The 15,983-nt window shown below is 43.1% G+C and overlaps 1 protein-coding gene across 1 annotated transcript in view; it reads left to right on the top strand.

Moving 5' to 3' along the window:
* LOC122809685 (adhesion G-protein coupled receptor G2-like) overlaps nt 1-15,983 on the top strand; it is a 345,403-nt gene that overhangs the window by 162,694 nt on the left and 166,726 nt on the right. Inside the window, exon 7 of the mRNA XM_044081361.1 lies at nt 10,976-11,250. Coding sequence (XP_043937296.1) covers nt 10,976-11,250 — 275 coding nt within the window. The remainder of the gene's footprint in view (nt 1-10,975; nt 11,251-15,983) is intronic.

A 15,983-nucleotide genomic window follows, 5' to 3' on the forward strand; every position in this document is an offset into this window, starting at 1 on the left:
ATACGTATATGTGCATATGAATAACTATCTGTATATGTGTAGACATATAATGCTCTGTATATGTATATATTCGGGTGTATATGCATATCTATGCACATATACACACCCATCTATATATGTCGATATGTACATGTTTAATTATCTATATAGATATCTGGATAATCATATGTACATATATATTCACCATATGTCCTGAACATGGGTTGTAGGCCTACCTCAGCCCCTATAGTCCCAATTTCATATTGCAACAGGATGTCAGGTATGTATAGCAGGTATATTAGTAGGCTATAGCTACTGTAATAGGGATTGTCTTCACAGACATGGCGTGTGTGGGAGGTCACATCTGCTTTTCACATGTGCACCATTGGCTACTGACAGACATCTGAAGGACATCATAGTCCAGTACCACTGCTAGCATATAATGCTCTTATGGACTACAACAGAGATATTGGCCATTCTGACACACTCTGGACAGTCCATAGGTATACACAGAACCCCTTAGTGCAAAACATGTGGACCAAGCCTGACAATGTGGATGTTAACAGCCATGTAGATGGGTATAACACATAATGACTGGTATACATTTGCCCCCATAGGTTATGCATTCACACACCCCTGTCTGTCCTGACACAAAATAACTGCTGGTACAGAGGTGCCATGGCCACATACTACCCACTAGATATTGACATACATCTGTGCAGCATCCCACCGCTCTGTCTGACATACATGACTGTTAAGTGAGGCCTGGCAGCAGTACACCTGGCAAGTATCTGGACATGACATCTCACTGGGTAAGTACACTAAGCTGCTAGGCATGTAACAAAGCACTGTGAAGGCTACAGGCAGACTGGGTCAATACTGGCCTAATCTCCTATGGGGGAATGCACATGTACCTACATATATAGCAGGCTCTACAGGCATGTCACAGCACAGGGTAAGATACACCTGTGTGAAAGTGCATAACCACAACCAATGTAAAAACAGCCACAGCCACATATGGTAAGCTAGCATAATATTACAATATATGGACTATCTGTTCAACACCATCCTCATATGTGCCGCTCACACACTAATCCTACATATACTGGACCACTACACAGTGTGGTCTGATGCCTGTCTGTGGTATGGGACATGTGTATGTATGGCCGTACAAACATGTAAGCTAATATGGTAACATACAGTGGAGCAGCATGAAACATCAGATAGGATGGGACCTAGAACAATGACATCTACCACAGTCTGTAAACAGGCCAAGGTACATATTAACAATACACACACTGTTGACATTCACCATAAGTACACAGACCTCAATACTGTGCAAACAATCACAGAATATCCAGGTTATGTCATCAAATATAACCCCTACTGTACATAACATGTGTAGCAGTCGGATATCTCACTGGCTTGTTATCAGATATGATGACACTAAGTATGGTGTACAGCACATATACACCTCTTAATGCATGACATATATACAAAGGTTGACAGAATTGTGGCTGGAAGCACATACACAGGGCCAATATTGACATGTTGCTGTGATAACCTCATACATTTACTGTTGCAACATGTCTTATGAGAGATATGAAATCAGTAACTGTCACGGCTTTCACCATCTACAGACTGCAATCCTCACACTACCTTCTGTAGTTCACAGATATATGCTCTGTGGGTAACACATGAAACCAAAGGCACCACACACTGCCCAGTCTGCAGATGACCCTACAGATGGGGAGTCCCCATAAACATAGAACTGACATGGCAGTTATTAATATATGTAGGACAGCCATATCCGCACACATCCTATCCATACACACCCTGTTAAACCAACATTAGTCCAAATGCAGTATAGTAGCACTTACAGTCTGTAGTCAGGTCAGGCACATCCCCCTCCTGTGTGTTGGCCTGTTTCCACAGTGTATGTTGTCAGAGATAAATCCCCAATCCATCTGAGATGCTGTTTGCCAAACAACAGATCGACTTCCTGCTCACAGCGAATGGAAAGGACCAACACCAACATGATGTTCTTAGATACTGGAGTGTGTTTCCATGCAATTGGCTATGGGAATGCTACCACTGCTGTTCCACATGCAATCAGCTAGGGGAGGGCTGCAATTTGTGCAGAGGCCATCAGCTGATCATGAGCATCACTTAAAATACACATGCTACTGCCTAAGCAAAGCAAGTGTAGGTCTTCACATCCACCAGTGAGGGAGTTAGAAAGGCAGACACAGGCAAAGAAAAGTCAGGGAGGGGTGGGAGTGTAAAACTTAAGTATGTTTTTGTCACACACCTACCAGCACAGGGTATCAAACACCTGATGACTATGTAGTGCTATCACAGTTCTATGCAGTTATTGGATGCACCATCTAGGTTTCCTGCTGTGGAGCCCTCAGAACATATATGTGATGGCGAGTGACATCTGCAACAGGGATATGGTAGCCATATGGTAGGTAAAGTACACGTGCCTGTCGGCATGAACAGGTGCCAGCGTCAACACAGCCATACTCTCACAGGGACACACACACATTGACACACTTGGCAGGGCCAGGCATACAGCTCATCACTAGTGAGATTGCCACAACACATTACTGTGCAGGTATCACATGCACCACACGGGTCATATGGAGGTTATATGGGCAAAGGGTATGGGGAAGTGTCTGACATTAGATAGCATGCTTCAGTATGCCAATTGAGGTTGTAGTGAGTGTGTATGTGATCATATGCATCATACAACACACACACAAACACACAGGGTGCCAGTACTGACATGCATAAGTGCATTTCTGCATGGGTGTGTTGGTCGACTGTGCCAGATGGCTATACAAGGCTAGGTGATGAGTATATCTTTGCATCAGGCCACATGACAATGGTCTGCATTGTGGCTCAGGGCTGTAGTTTCTGCATTTGCCCACACAGGTGGGTATTGTATCCACCATCCAGTCACCTGGGTGACTATTGTGTGGCCAATGCTGTGCATCACTTGCCATGTATGTGTTCCTTAGTCCATAATATGGACAGTGTCTGGGATTTGCACACCTCCCACATGCATGTACAGTGACATGTGGAACTGTACCTGGGGTGCCTGGCCCATGTTGTGTACACAGATTATCATCAGATGTGCTAGTCTTGGCCATCTGTGGCAGGAACTGGTGATGGACAGCAGGTTTACCCTGCACCTACATTTATAGCATGCTAATGGCATTCCCTGGAGTCAGTGGCATCTGTCCATACAGGGCATGTTTTCAGGCATGGTATGTCCTTTGTGGGTCACATGTGATGGCACCACAGGTGTTGTAGGTGTCCAGTGGGGAACATGGGGAAGGTGCACTGTCTGCATGTATGTGCCTATTGGACAGATGGACTGAGTGCTATGCCCTCTGTAGGCTACTGCAGTCACTCCATAGTTATGTTCAGTGGCCAATATGCAGTGAACTACCCACATATTGGCTGTTGCCTAGGCATGTGTGTGTGTGTGTGTGTGTGTGTGTGTGTGTGTGTGTGTGTGTGTGTGTGTGTGTGTGTGTGTGTGTATGAGACATGGGTTGAGAGTTTGCTCTGGATTTCCTGGTCTTGATGTCACATGTATAGGTATGGATTTGCACCCCAGCCTCTCGGCTATTTCACACCTGTTATCCCTGTATGGTAGACATTGTGATATAAACTAAGGCCACCATATAAGAAATTTGCAAAATCCACTCCACATTGGTCCCAGGTGTCACACACTCACACAAAATACAAGTTACAAACACAAATGGAGATTACTGGAGTACTCCTTCCCCAAAGGTGTAGTTCACACTGGATGACATCAGCAGGATTGTCAAAGTAGGACATTCGAATTGTAGTGAGTGTAGCTAGGCTAAAATGCATTGCTCCCTACACAGATATTGACACACGCACAAAACATCCACAACTGACATGTGTTCGCATGGAACCCCTCACAGAAGTCTATATCACACTACAGCATGGAGCTGTTATAGGATGCACCACAGGGAATTACTGGAGAGTGCCTTCCCCAAAGGTGTATTTCACACTGGATGACATCAGCAGGCTTGGTAAAGTAGGGAATTCGAATTGTAATGAGTGTGGCTAGGCTAAAATGCATTGCTCCCTACACAGACAGTGACACACATACACAAAATATCGACAATTGACATGTGTGGGTATAGAACCCCTTATACAGGTCTATATCACACTACAGCATGGAACTGTTATAGGATGCACCACAGGGATTACTGGAGAGCTTTTTCCCCAAAGGTGTATTTCACATTGGATGACATCAGCAGGATTGCCAAAGTAGGGCATTCGAATTGTAGTGAGTGTGGCTAGGCTAAAATGCATTGCTCCCTACACAAACAGGCACACAGGCACTTGCCAGGTCTAGGATTAGAACGCCTACCTAACTATGTTATCACATGCTACAGGAGTACACAGTTTTGGCACATGCTATGGAGATTACTGGGGTGTAGCCTTCCCAGAGGTGTATTTCTAGGTGGATTACATCAGCAGCCTTACCAAAGTAGAGCATTTTATTTGTATGGAGTGTGACCACCCTAAAAAGCATTGCTTTCTACACAGACAAACAGACACACACACACAATTGTCATGTCCAGGAATGGAACTCCTACCTAACTAGTTTATCACACTACAGCAGTATGCCGTTATGAGACATACCCTGGAGATTACAGAACTACAGCCTTCCCAGAGGTGTATTTCTAGGTGGACGACATCAGCAGCCTTACCAAAGTAGAGCATTTCAATTGTAGGGAGTGTGACCACCCGAAAAAGCATTGCTCTCTACACACACACACACACACACACACACACACACACACACACACACACACACATTTGCCATGTCCAGGAATGACACTCCTACCTAACTAGTTCATCACATTACTGCAGTGCACAGTTATGGAACACACCACAGAGACTAGTCAGCTAAAACTCTCCCAAAGGTGCATTTCACAGTGGATGATCTCAGCATGCTTGTCATAGTAGGGCTATGGGGAGGGCAGTGTGTGTGTGTGTGTGTGTGTGTGTGTGTGTGCGCGCGAGCGCATGGGCCATAACCCATTCATCTAGGGGTTGACACACCACATGTGGGCACAAACTGGGTCATATTTCACAGGTACGTGTATACAGCTGCTAGATGACTACTTTCTTGTACAGTCATGTTGCACAGCTAGCACATGCACCACATAGTCTGTAATGCTTACAGATACCAGTGGCTAGTATCTGCAGTGAGTGACTTCTGACCCTCGTGTAGTTGTGGCTCTTTGGCTGTGTGCTGGGTGGGACAGGTCTGGATGGCTCCTTGTCACAGTCACCCTCTTCCACACATCTATGTACGTCTACCTTTGGCTTATTATAGTGTATTGTCCTTACATATATGCCTGTATTCCTATCCATTGTGTGTGCAAAGCATGAGTGGTGCATACTGAGGAGTGCCTGCACTAACATCTGTGGTGGCCAGATATGTCTGGTCCACTGGTGTTTGCAGACATGGCCTTCATGTGTTTAAGTGTGTGACCGTGCCCAGTATGACCTTTCAGTATTTTGTTGACTGACATTGCCTTCATTTCTCTAAGTGTGTGGGCATGCCCAGTATGCCTGTCTGTATTGAATGTGTAGATCGAGTCCAGGTAGTTTGTACTGCAGTGCTGACCTTTGTGTTGTACACCTACAGATAGCATGCTGTCTCTGCAGTGTATCCTTCGATCATTTGGCATTGACTGTTACTACATTTCTGCATAGAATGGGGGGGGCACACCTGACTATTTCTACATTTCTACACAGGATTGAGGGGGGCACACCTGACTGTTACTACATTTCTACATAGGATGGGGGGCACACCTGACTATTTCTACATTTCTACACAGGATTGGGGGGCACACCTGACTGTTACTACATTTCTATGTAGGATGGGGGGCACACCTGACACTTGTACACATTTGCTAGGACTGTACTGGTATGTCGGGTACTCCATTTCATTCTGTAGTCTTACCTATCATGCTGACTAGAGGCATACCAGAGTACTACAGATGTTAGCTTTTATTTACCTACATATTAGTTTCTGACTTCCTACCCTTCAGAACTGACATCCCACTGCCTGACCTGCTGTAGTCTGTCTGTGTAGGCCTGGGGAGGGAGGTTACCCATACGTCTCATTCAGAGGCCATAGCACAGCCTTTGTTTGTGTTTGTCTACACCTGTCCTGCTGGCTGTGACTGTTGTTGGGTATGTGAACCCCCCCCCTGACTGGCATGTGTGAGTCACTTTCCTTGTGGGTGTTCCAGTATTGTGGGTGGTGCTGCAGGGCTGCCTATGTCGGGTGCACAAAGTACACTCTCTACACATGGTTAAGCACAGGTAGTGTAATATTTGGCATCCCTTTTACTGTATGTGAGAGCCAGAGAGAGAGGTGTCATTCCTTGGGCCCCTCCTGTGTCAGTGTATGTGCTATGTGTTTCTTCTTTGCCAAGGCCAGGGCTTACTGGGCATGCCTCCTTCTGCCTACTGGGGCAGGCTCAGGTTGTTCTTCCTCTGAGTCACTCTGTGCCTGTGCAGGCATTGGCAATGGTGGGGGGGCTGTGTGGCCCTGCCCCGTGCTGTTTCTGCTGCACCTGTTTCCACAGGATCATATTGTGTAGCATAGTAGATACAAGGACAATTTGGGTACATTTAGCTGGGAAAACTGCAAGGCTCCACCGGATGTGTCCAGACACTGGAACTGTGACTTCAGCATCCCAAACACATGCTCTACTATAATTCTGGTCTGTGTGTGTGCCTCATTATGGAGTTCTTGTTCGTGTGTGTGTGCATTTCTGATGGGTGTCATCAGCCACTGCTCCAGTGCATATCCAGCATCCCTCACTAGGTGACCGTCAAGGATGTCCCCACTGGCAAATCTCTGGTACAGCTGCATCAGATGCCAGATATGGGAATCGTGATAGCTTCCAGGGCAGCCAGCACACACATTCATTATTATGCCCTGGGTATCACACACGACCTGGCAGTTAATGGAGGGGAAGCTCTTGCTGTTGATGTTGACCCTACCTCGCTTACCAGGTGGTGCTTTGATGCATATCTGCATGCACTCTATAGCACCCATTACCTCAGGGTATTCTGCTATTTGGTGGAACAGTTGCATATTACTGGCCAATGCCTCATGGGTGTTGGGGAAATATACATGCTCACCAACATATGCTGACATGGCATCCAGGAACTAGTGGAGTACCGTGGATGCTGATGCCTATGAGATCCCCATCATATCCCCAGTTGGCCTTTGGAAGGTACCTATAACTAATATTCTTAGGCCTACACATATCTTGGTATCCACTGGATGGGTTCCTCTCTGTTAGTTCTGTGTGTGAGGGTGGCCGGCACAGCTCAACAATTTGCTGTAGGAGGTCCCTGTCCACCTTATAGCACTCCACTATCTCCAGGTCATGTAGCCCTTGGTAGGTTACCCTGGGTCTGTACACTCTTCCCCATCTCCTCACTGTGGGTTTGTCGACAGCATTCACATCCTCACCACCCCCAGCCTCTTCCACAAGTTGTTGTATGATAGCTGCTGCAGCCCCATCATTTTGCTGCCGTGAGTGTTAAAAGTTCCCTGCTTGTTTACACTGGTGGTGTAGAGTGTGGGAAAAAACAGAGGGGAAGGTGTTTGCATAGCTTATAGTAGTGTTCTGGGCAAGTCTGCTGCCTATGTAATTGGCTGATTCTGATACATTTCACCTGCCAGCTATGCTAGTTCTCCTTGATTACCTTCCTACTGCTGTTTTCCCTTCCCATCGCCTTCCTGTTTAAGCCGAGAGGTGCACCACGCAAACAGAGTGCACAAATGTGCACACTGCTGCTATTTCCTGGTTTAACTTTCTTTTTCTGCCTTTAAAACCTGGTGTGCGGCATGCACACCCCCTTAGGCATTGTAAAGAGTGCTAGGCAGGTTTAGACACACCCCCTAGCCTAGCTGTGCTAAACTAGGAGCATACCCGAGCTACAGGGCTCTAATCCGCTTACAGTATGCCTGACACACACCCCCATGATGTCACCTAACTCCTAGGCTTGCACCACACTATTTCTACTCTTACACTGTTTGGACCTGACTCACATGCTGGGGAAAACTGGGATTCACTATCCTTCCCCTCATTTGCATAGGATTTCCTGCTAATGCATAGTTACATGTCTCACACTAAGCCTCCCCATTTAGCAACCACTACTCACTGGCCATGTTGTCTTCTGTCTGCCATTGACTTGCATGGCAGAATACTGATTTTAGTTAGAATACTTGATTTAGGTTAATTTTGTTATCCCCCCCCCCCCCAATCCCATTTGTGCGCCACTGGCCTATGCTTAAACAGCTGAGATCAGCTAAAAGTTCTGTTTTGGATTTTGCAGAAATATACTCAATTACTAATATTTACAGTACATTTCTGCAGATAGCACTAGTCCTGCACGGCCATTTGCAAGCTTCCTGGATTGCAAAATCACCTCATTTGCATAGATTTCTCCTGCAAATGGGGTGATTTGCATACAGGGACTTAGTCCATGCAGGATTAGTGCAGGAGCGCTCATGCACGCCCCTGCAGGTTGTTCTTGGATCGCACTGCAGACATATTGCCTGCTAGAGCTCCTGCACTAATCCTGTACGCCGTGCAGGGCATAGAGAATCCGGGTGATAGTTTAAACAAGACTGAATTCAACTGTAAATCAATTAGAAGTAATTTTTTTCTGAAGCTTATCAATTACTCCACAATTAATGAGACAGACATATTTTACCTAAACTGACCTCATGATCTAATTCCTTTAAGAGACTAATGAGAAAAAATATAAGAACATCATTTTCAGGATACATTACCTTATCAGAATAAAGGAGTATATTTCTGCTTAAGCAATCAAGCAGCTTGCTAGAGTTCAATGCATGCATGATGAAACTAAATGCATTTACCATCTACTTTTGCATTGTGTTGTGTAAAGTAGACTAGTAGTATAAATACCACCACAGATCTCACCCAAAAAGGGGCCCCTAGCTAAATGGGACTAACTTGGTCAACAAAGGAAAGACAAATAAAATAAATAAATAAAGTCTTCATAAAAAAAAGAGATGACCTAAAGAATATTCTTGTAGTTATTAAAATATTTTTCTAATTCCATGTTCTATATGCTGTGGAGTACAGTAGACATGTAACATTTCATATTAAGAATGACAGTGAGGCAAACCCTAGACCATATTCCTTGTCTCCTGCAGTTAGTCTAAGCTCTGAATGACTGTCAGAATGCACTTCAGAATGTGGCACAACTGTGGGTTAACACATGAGCAATCAAATGGTTTTGATTTACATTTGATTTACAGACTTTTGATTACATTTTTCTGATTCAGGTTTGCCCAGTAGTGTGTGTGTGTGTGTGTGTGTGTGTGTGTGTGTGTGTGTGTGTGTGTGTGTGTGTGTGTGTGTGTGTGTGTATGTGTGTGTTGGGGGGTTGAGTGTGAAGATGCTCTGTACTGCTTTGGGAGAAGTTCTTCCTTCACCTCTGTAATATGACAGTATTGTTAGCATAAATAGTTAAGGGGTGCAGAGGGAGTGGGGTGCAGTGGGCTTGCCACCTGTAAAAACAATGCTTTTGTATGTGTTCTCAGTCAATTAAGGCTAAAAAGATAAAGGTCTGTATATCCAACAGGACAGATTCAAGGAAAATCTGACATTGTATTACTCTGCAGACAACTGTTAAGGCCACACCTGGAATAAAATGTACAGTTCTCAGAGTCTGCAAAGCAAAATATATAAAATGGTAGATGGTGCTCAATTAGGGTAAATGGGTGGTAGGAAATGATATGAAAGGCTGAGTGGGCTGAATATTTACATTCTGGCAAATAGAAGATAAATGACTTGGAACAGAATCATAAAACGGCAATGTACTTGTAGTGGCCTTAAAAAAGAGATGATGAGAAGATGATGATGTCACAAGCAGACTGAATTGTCATATTTCAGTCTTGCTATGAAAAAAATACTTATTTAGAAAGAGACTTGTGGATGTTTAAAATACACATCCACAGAGAGTGGTACAGTGTAAAACAACAGAGATATTCAATCAGGCCTGAGACAATTAGAGAGGGGGCAGCTGCATTGTACCAGCTGGAAGAACTACTCGGATCAAATAGACCATAAGCATACAGCCATGGACACATACATACATATGAGTACATGCAAATATACATACTCACACATATGTGCTCACACATGTACACATGTGAGTATTCATGTGCATGTGTGCACAGGCATATATGAATATGCATACAGCACACCAGTGTGCATGCATTCCCCCTGCCTGCTTGTATACTGACAGAATGAATCACAACACACATACCCATTGACACACACACACACACACACACACACACACACACACACACACACACACATGCACACGCGCACACACACACAACGCACACACGCACACACATACACACACACACACGCACACGAGTACACTCGCACACATGAACATGTGCGTGCACACACACACTCACGCACACAGGCACACACGCACGCACGTGCACACACACACACACACACACACACACACACACACACACATACACACACACACACACACACACAGTTCTTAAACACTTAAGTGTTAAAAGGTATAATAAATAATTATTATCATTTTGTTACCGAAATAAAGAACTGTATCAAGCTTGTAATTTAAAGCAAACATTTTGTAATTAAAAATATATTTCGTCCTCTTTGGGATGCTGCTGATTGAAACTATCACTACTGATATATTAATAGTTGCAGTCAAACATTTGTTTAGTTTGCCTGGTTTGGGGTACAGCTTCTTTGATACTCATATTGTTTGAATTATGAATAATTAGTTTATCTTAAGTATGGAACTCACTGTTTCTTTCTTTCATTCTTTCTTTGTATTATTTACTGATAAATCTAAATATATCTCTTCTCTTTCCTAGGTGCTGGTTTACAGTTCGTGATGCAGTGTACTACATCACTGTTCACACATACTTTGCCATTATCTTCACATCTAATGTAATAGTATTTATCATAGTAGCAAGAAAGGTTATTCAGATGAAGAGACTGAAAAAAGGATCTGAAGCTTTAAAAAAAGCATGTACTCTTTTAGCTTTCAGCTGTCTTTTTGGATTGACGTGGGGACTAGCCTTTTTTATCGTTGGAGCTTTGACAACACCAATTTGCTTCATCTTTACTATTGTGAATACACTACAAGGTATGTAGCATAAACCTCTGCATATGTTAAACAGCTGTAGGAAATTCATAAATATGTGAATGTGGGGGAGGCTTGGTGCTGTTCAAGAAATGTTAAAATGAATTTAAAAGACTTTCAGTATCACTGAACAACATACACACACACACACACACACACACACACACACACACACACACACACACACACACACTCACACACACGTGCATATGCACACCCACATGCATTCACACATTCAAACATTTAACCAATTTTGCTAAATGGTTTGTCTGTGTGGCCTTTTTACTCTTTTCCTAATGTTTATAGGCATCTAGATTATTTCTAAGCTTTATATTGTCACGTCTCATGTATGAAATGAGACACTGAGGCACTGTGATGGGTTCAAGTTGTTTATTGTACATAAACACATCGGGAACTGTAACTGGCACTTATATTTAAGCTAACTGACTGACTCATTACTTCAGACACACTCGCATGCACATCTCCATTCATGCCTGCATTCACTCTGACTGACTGTACAAAATGGCACTGATCTTGCACTTGCTCAGTAACTTATATACATGTGCTGCCTAGCTACGGTGGCTGACTAGGTACAATACACACAATGAACTACATCATCCCTCTTTGATTTGTTCGACAAGCTAGATATCACATCAACACACAACAAATTAATTCAAGTACAAGTCGCTGTGTATCTTGGAATGGGTCTGGAAATTCTACCCGATCTGATCATGCAAAAACTTTGACTGGGTTTAGCAACAGGGACATAGTCTGGGGATTCTTTTTGAACTGGAACTTCTGGGGTTACAACATCCAAATAACCCCTGCACGAACAGCATGTGCATGGCCATACACTGTGTCCGACCATGAAAAAACAACGCAGCACCCAACTCCGGTGGCATAATCAAGGTTTAATACATAACAAAAGTATCCCAGTACACCAGCATGGTTGTACCGGTTTCGGCCAAAGCCTTCTTCAGCAACCAAACTTGATGAAAACAACAAACTTGATCAGATAACATCCTATCGCACTTTTATAATGTGGACTTGAAGCGCCCTCTAGTGTGCAAATAGTTAATAAAAAAATTCACAATATTCATACTGCAAACCCAATTGCCTAAATACAACCCAAATACATTGTGGATGCAAATACCAAGTTCAAATACAGATGTTTCAAAATTGATCATTCAACCCAGGGGAAAAAGAGTCCCAAATTTAATAATCCACATTTTTTTCTTTATTAGTCAGAATTTCATATAATATATGGACTTCTTTATTCTTAAACCTAATATGGTCAATGACCATAAAACAAAAATTCCTGTTGGATGTTTAGAAATGTGTTTGTACAGGGAACTGGTACCCTTCTTGTTCTTAATGTCACTCAAATGTTCCCCAATCCTTATCTTAAAAGGACGGGACGTCTGTCCAACATAAAATGCCAGATAATTACACTGGGCTAAATATATAACCCAAGTAGTATTACAATTGGCAAAAAATGAAACATTGTATACCTGTGGACAATTATGTGAGGTAAAGCACCATGCTGGTGTACTGGGATACTTTTGTTATGTATTAAACATTGATTATGCCAATGGAGTTGGGTGCTGGCTTTGCTTTTTCAACTTCTGGGGTTACATCAGGATTACTTGAAGAAAGTAAACTGTCCTCTGGAATTCAAATAAGTGTGCAGTCACTCTGAGAAATGGAGTCTCTGCCACAGGCAATCTGCTTCATCACTGGGTTGGAGACTGGTAGTAAGTATCTTTGATTCCTTCTGAAATCCATTCCTTTAGTTTGTATGATGTAATATCTCAGTTCTTCACAAAGATGTTTGATGATACCCACTCGGTCTTATTCTTTAGATGTTTGCATTCTCACAACTTCTCCTTGTCTTAATGGACCAAGAGGTTTGCTGGACTTATCGTAGCACAACTTTTGTAACTGGCGTGTTCTCAAAAGTTGAGCCTTGACCATTCTTTTGTTCTTTACATTTGGTACTAACAATTGTTTACTGATTGGTAAAATTGTTCTTGTCTGTCAGGGATATTAATCTCTGAGGAGGTGAACCAATCAAGTTATCTTGAGGAATGTTTCTGAGATTGACTAAGTTACGAAAAACATTGATACCATCTCTCCTGGATTTTTCCAACAAATGTTTCGCACTTTGAACTGCACGCTCAGCTAATCCATTCTCTGAGGAGGTGAACCAATCAAGTTATCTTGAGGAATGTTTCTGAGATTGACTAAGTTACGAAAAACATTGATACCATCTCTCCTGGATTTTTCCAACAAATGTTTCGCACTTTGAACTGCACGCTCAGCTAATCCATTGGATTGTGGGTACTCAGGACTACTAGTTATATGGACAAAGTCCCAAGACTCAGCAAAATTCTTGGACTGCTGACTTGTAAACTGTGCACCATTGTCAGAAATGACTTTGTGCAGACTACCATGGACAGCAAAATGTCTCTTCAATTTCTTAATGACAGGGCTGGATGTTAAGTTAGGAAGAAGGTCAATTTCAAATCAATTCAAATAAGAGTCCACTAACACTAAGTAATGCTGACCATTCCATTCAAAAATATCAGTAGCAACCATTGACCATGGCAACTCAGGATTCTGGTTTAACTGAAGTGGTTCTTTTTGTTGGTGTGATTTAGTACTATTGCAAATTGAACATGTTAAGAGTTTCCTTCTCTATATCTTTAGACATAGAAGGCCAAAATACAAAGCCTCTTGCCCTTCTTTATTATTATACTGAAATTGTACTTTTGCAATTTTAATATCATGCATTGCAGGTGTGCTCAGGCAGCATGTATTGGTTTATTCAAAATTGTCACTAGATGTTGGTGATCAGTCTCTATTTGAACGGGTTTGCCATAAATACAATCACTGAACTTGGAACATGAGAACATTACTGCTAAAAGCTTTTCTCTATTTGTGCATAATTCATCTCTTGTTTGAGGTAAAGTTCTGGATGCATAGGCTACTGGTATGCCTTCTTGAAGACATGCTGCACCATGACCATATTTTAAAGCATCACACAAAAGAGTTACAGGTTTGTGAACATTATAATAACTCATTGTGGGTGGACTGGAAATTTTCTGTTTCAGAACTTCAAATGCTTTTAGATGTTGTTACAACCAGGACTAGTTTACATCTTTGCATGTCAGCTCACGTAGGGTTGCTGAAAGCTCACTCAGATGTGGGATGAACTTTCCTAAATAGTTGACCATACCAAGAAAACGGAAAGACGTATCATTGTCTGGAACTGGCATCTCAAGAATTGCTGCTTGCTTAGACAGATCTGATTGGAAGCCAGAACTGGTAAACAAATGATCCACTTAAGTAACTTGTTTCAGTTTGGATTTGAATTTTTAAGGATTCAGTTTAATATTTACTTTATGTTCATAGGTTCATAGGTTGGTACTAGGCTATCAGCCCTAGGGTCTGTACAAGCCTAGCCATAACAATTCCCTGGCTATTTCTTCCCACAATATTTACTTCCCTGGACCCCTGTCTAGCAGAGCAACTGATGTGATCCACGGGGTGAATTTCCTAGCTCCCATCCAATCATCAAGGTTCCTTTTGAAGAGGGTCAAGGAGGTGCTCTGCTTGACATGTATGGGCAGTCTATTCCAGAGTCTGGGGAGTCTCTGGGTCAGGAACCTATCCCTCCAGCATGTTTTGTTCATTGTGATGACAAGGTTTAGATCCCTGGAGTATGTGTCTCTCTGAGGGATTGGGATTTCTTTAACTGTAGCATGTCCAACAGCTCTGGGTTTGACAAGGCGTGTATGTTAAGCAGAGATCACCTGTGAGTAGACGATATGCAACAGAGTATAGGTGGAGTTTTTTTAGACGGTCAGCATAGGGCCTCTGCTTTAGGCCTGTGATTCTTTTAGTGAGGTATTTCTGCGGCCTTTCCAGTTGATGCAGATATCTTGAGAGGTACATACCAAACGGGGCGTTGTATTCTATAATGGGTCTAATGAGGGATGAGTACAGTGGGACAATGACCTCCTTTTTTCTGGATGAAAAGCTCTTAATGATGAGGTGTGCCACATAGAAGAATTTCCTGACTGTTGTGGCGATGTGGTTATCGAAGATGAGACCACTGTCCATCTGTGTCCCTAAGTCTCTTATCACACTTTCGGTGTTTAGTGTACTGCTACCTATGTGGTAATTCATGGGTACATGTTTTTTTTCCAAAGGGGATAACTATGCATTTCTTGGCATTGAGTTTGAGCCCATGGCTCTGGCACCAAGCATCTGTTTCTGTAAGGCCCTTTTGTAGAATACCCACGTCATTTGGGGATTCAATAATGGCTCCCAGTTTGCAGTCATCTGAGATCTTTGTTAGCCAGAGTCTCTTAGTGTTGGCCTGTACTTCAGAGAATAGATGCCAAACAAGAGCGGTCCCAGGACTGAACCCTGAGGTACTCGACTTGTCACTTGTCTGGAGATGGATTTGGTGTCTGCTACTTTTACAGTGTGGGTTCTATCAGTAAGCCAGTTGGCAACCCATTGAGTGACGTAGGGATTAATGCCCAGCTTAGTAAGTTTATCTATGATTCCAGAGTGGGGGATAGTGTCGAAGGCCTTGGTGAGGTCCAGATAGGCTGTGAGGACCACCATACCCTTGTCCACGGCTCTGGAGACTAATTCGAAGAAGTCAATCAGGTTCAGGAGACAAGACCGGCCCTTCATGAAACCAAACTGCATGGGGTCCAGTG

Source organism: Protopterus annectens, chromosome 8.part0, assembly GCF_019279795.1.
Source record: "Protopterus annectens isolate FY-2018-M chromosome 8.part0, PAN1.0, whole genome shotgun sequence".
NCBI lineage: Eukaryota > Metazoa > Chordata > Ceratodontiformes > Protopteridae > Protopterus > Protopterus annectens.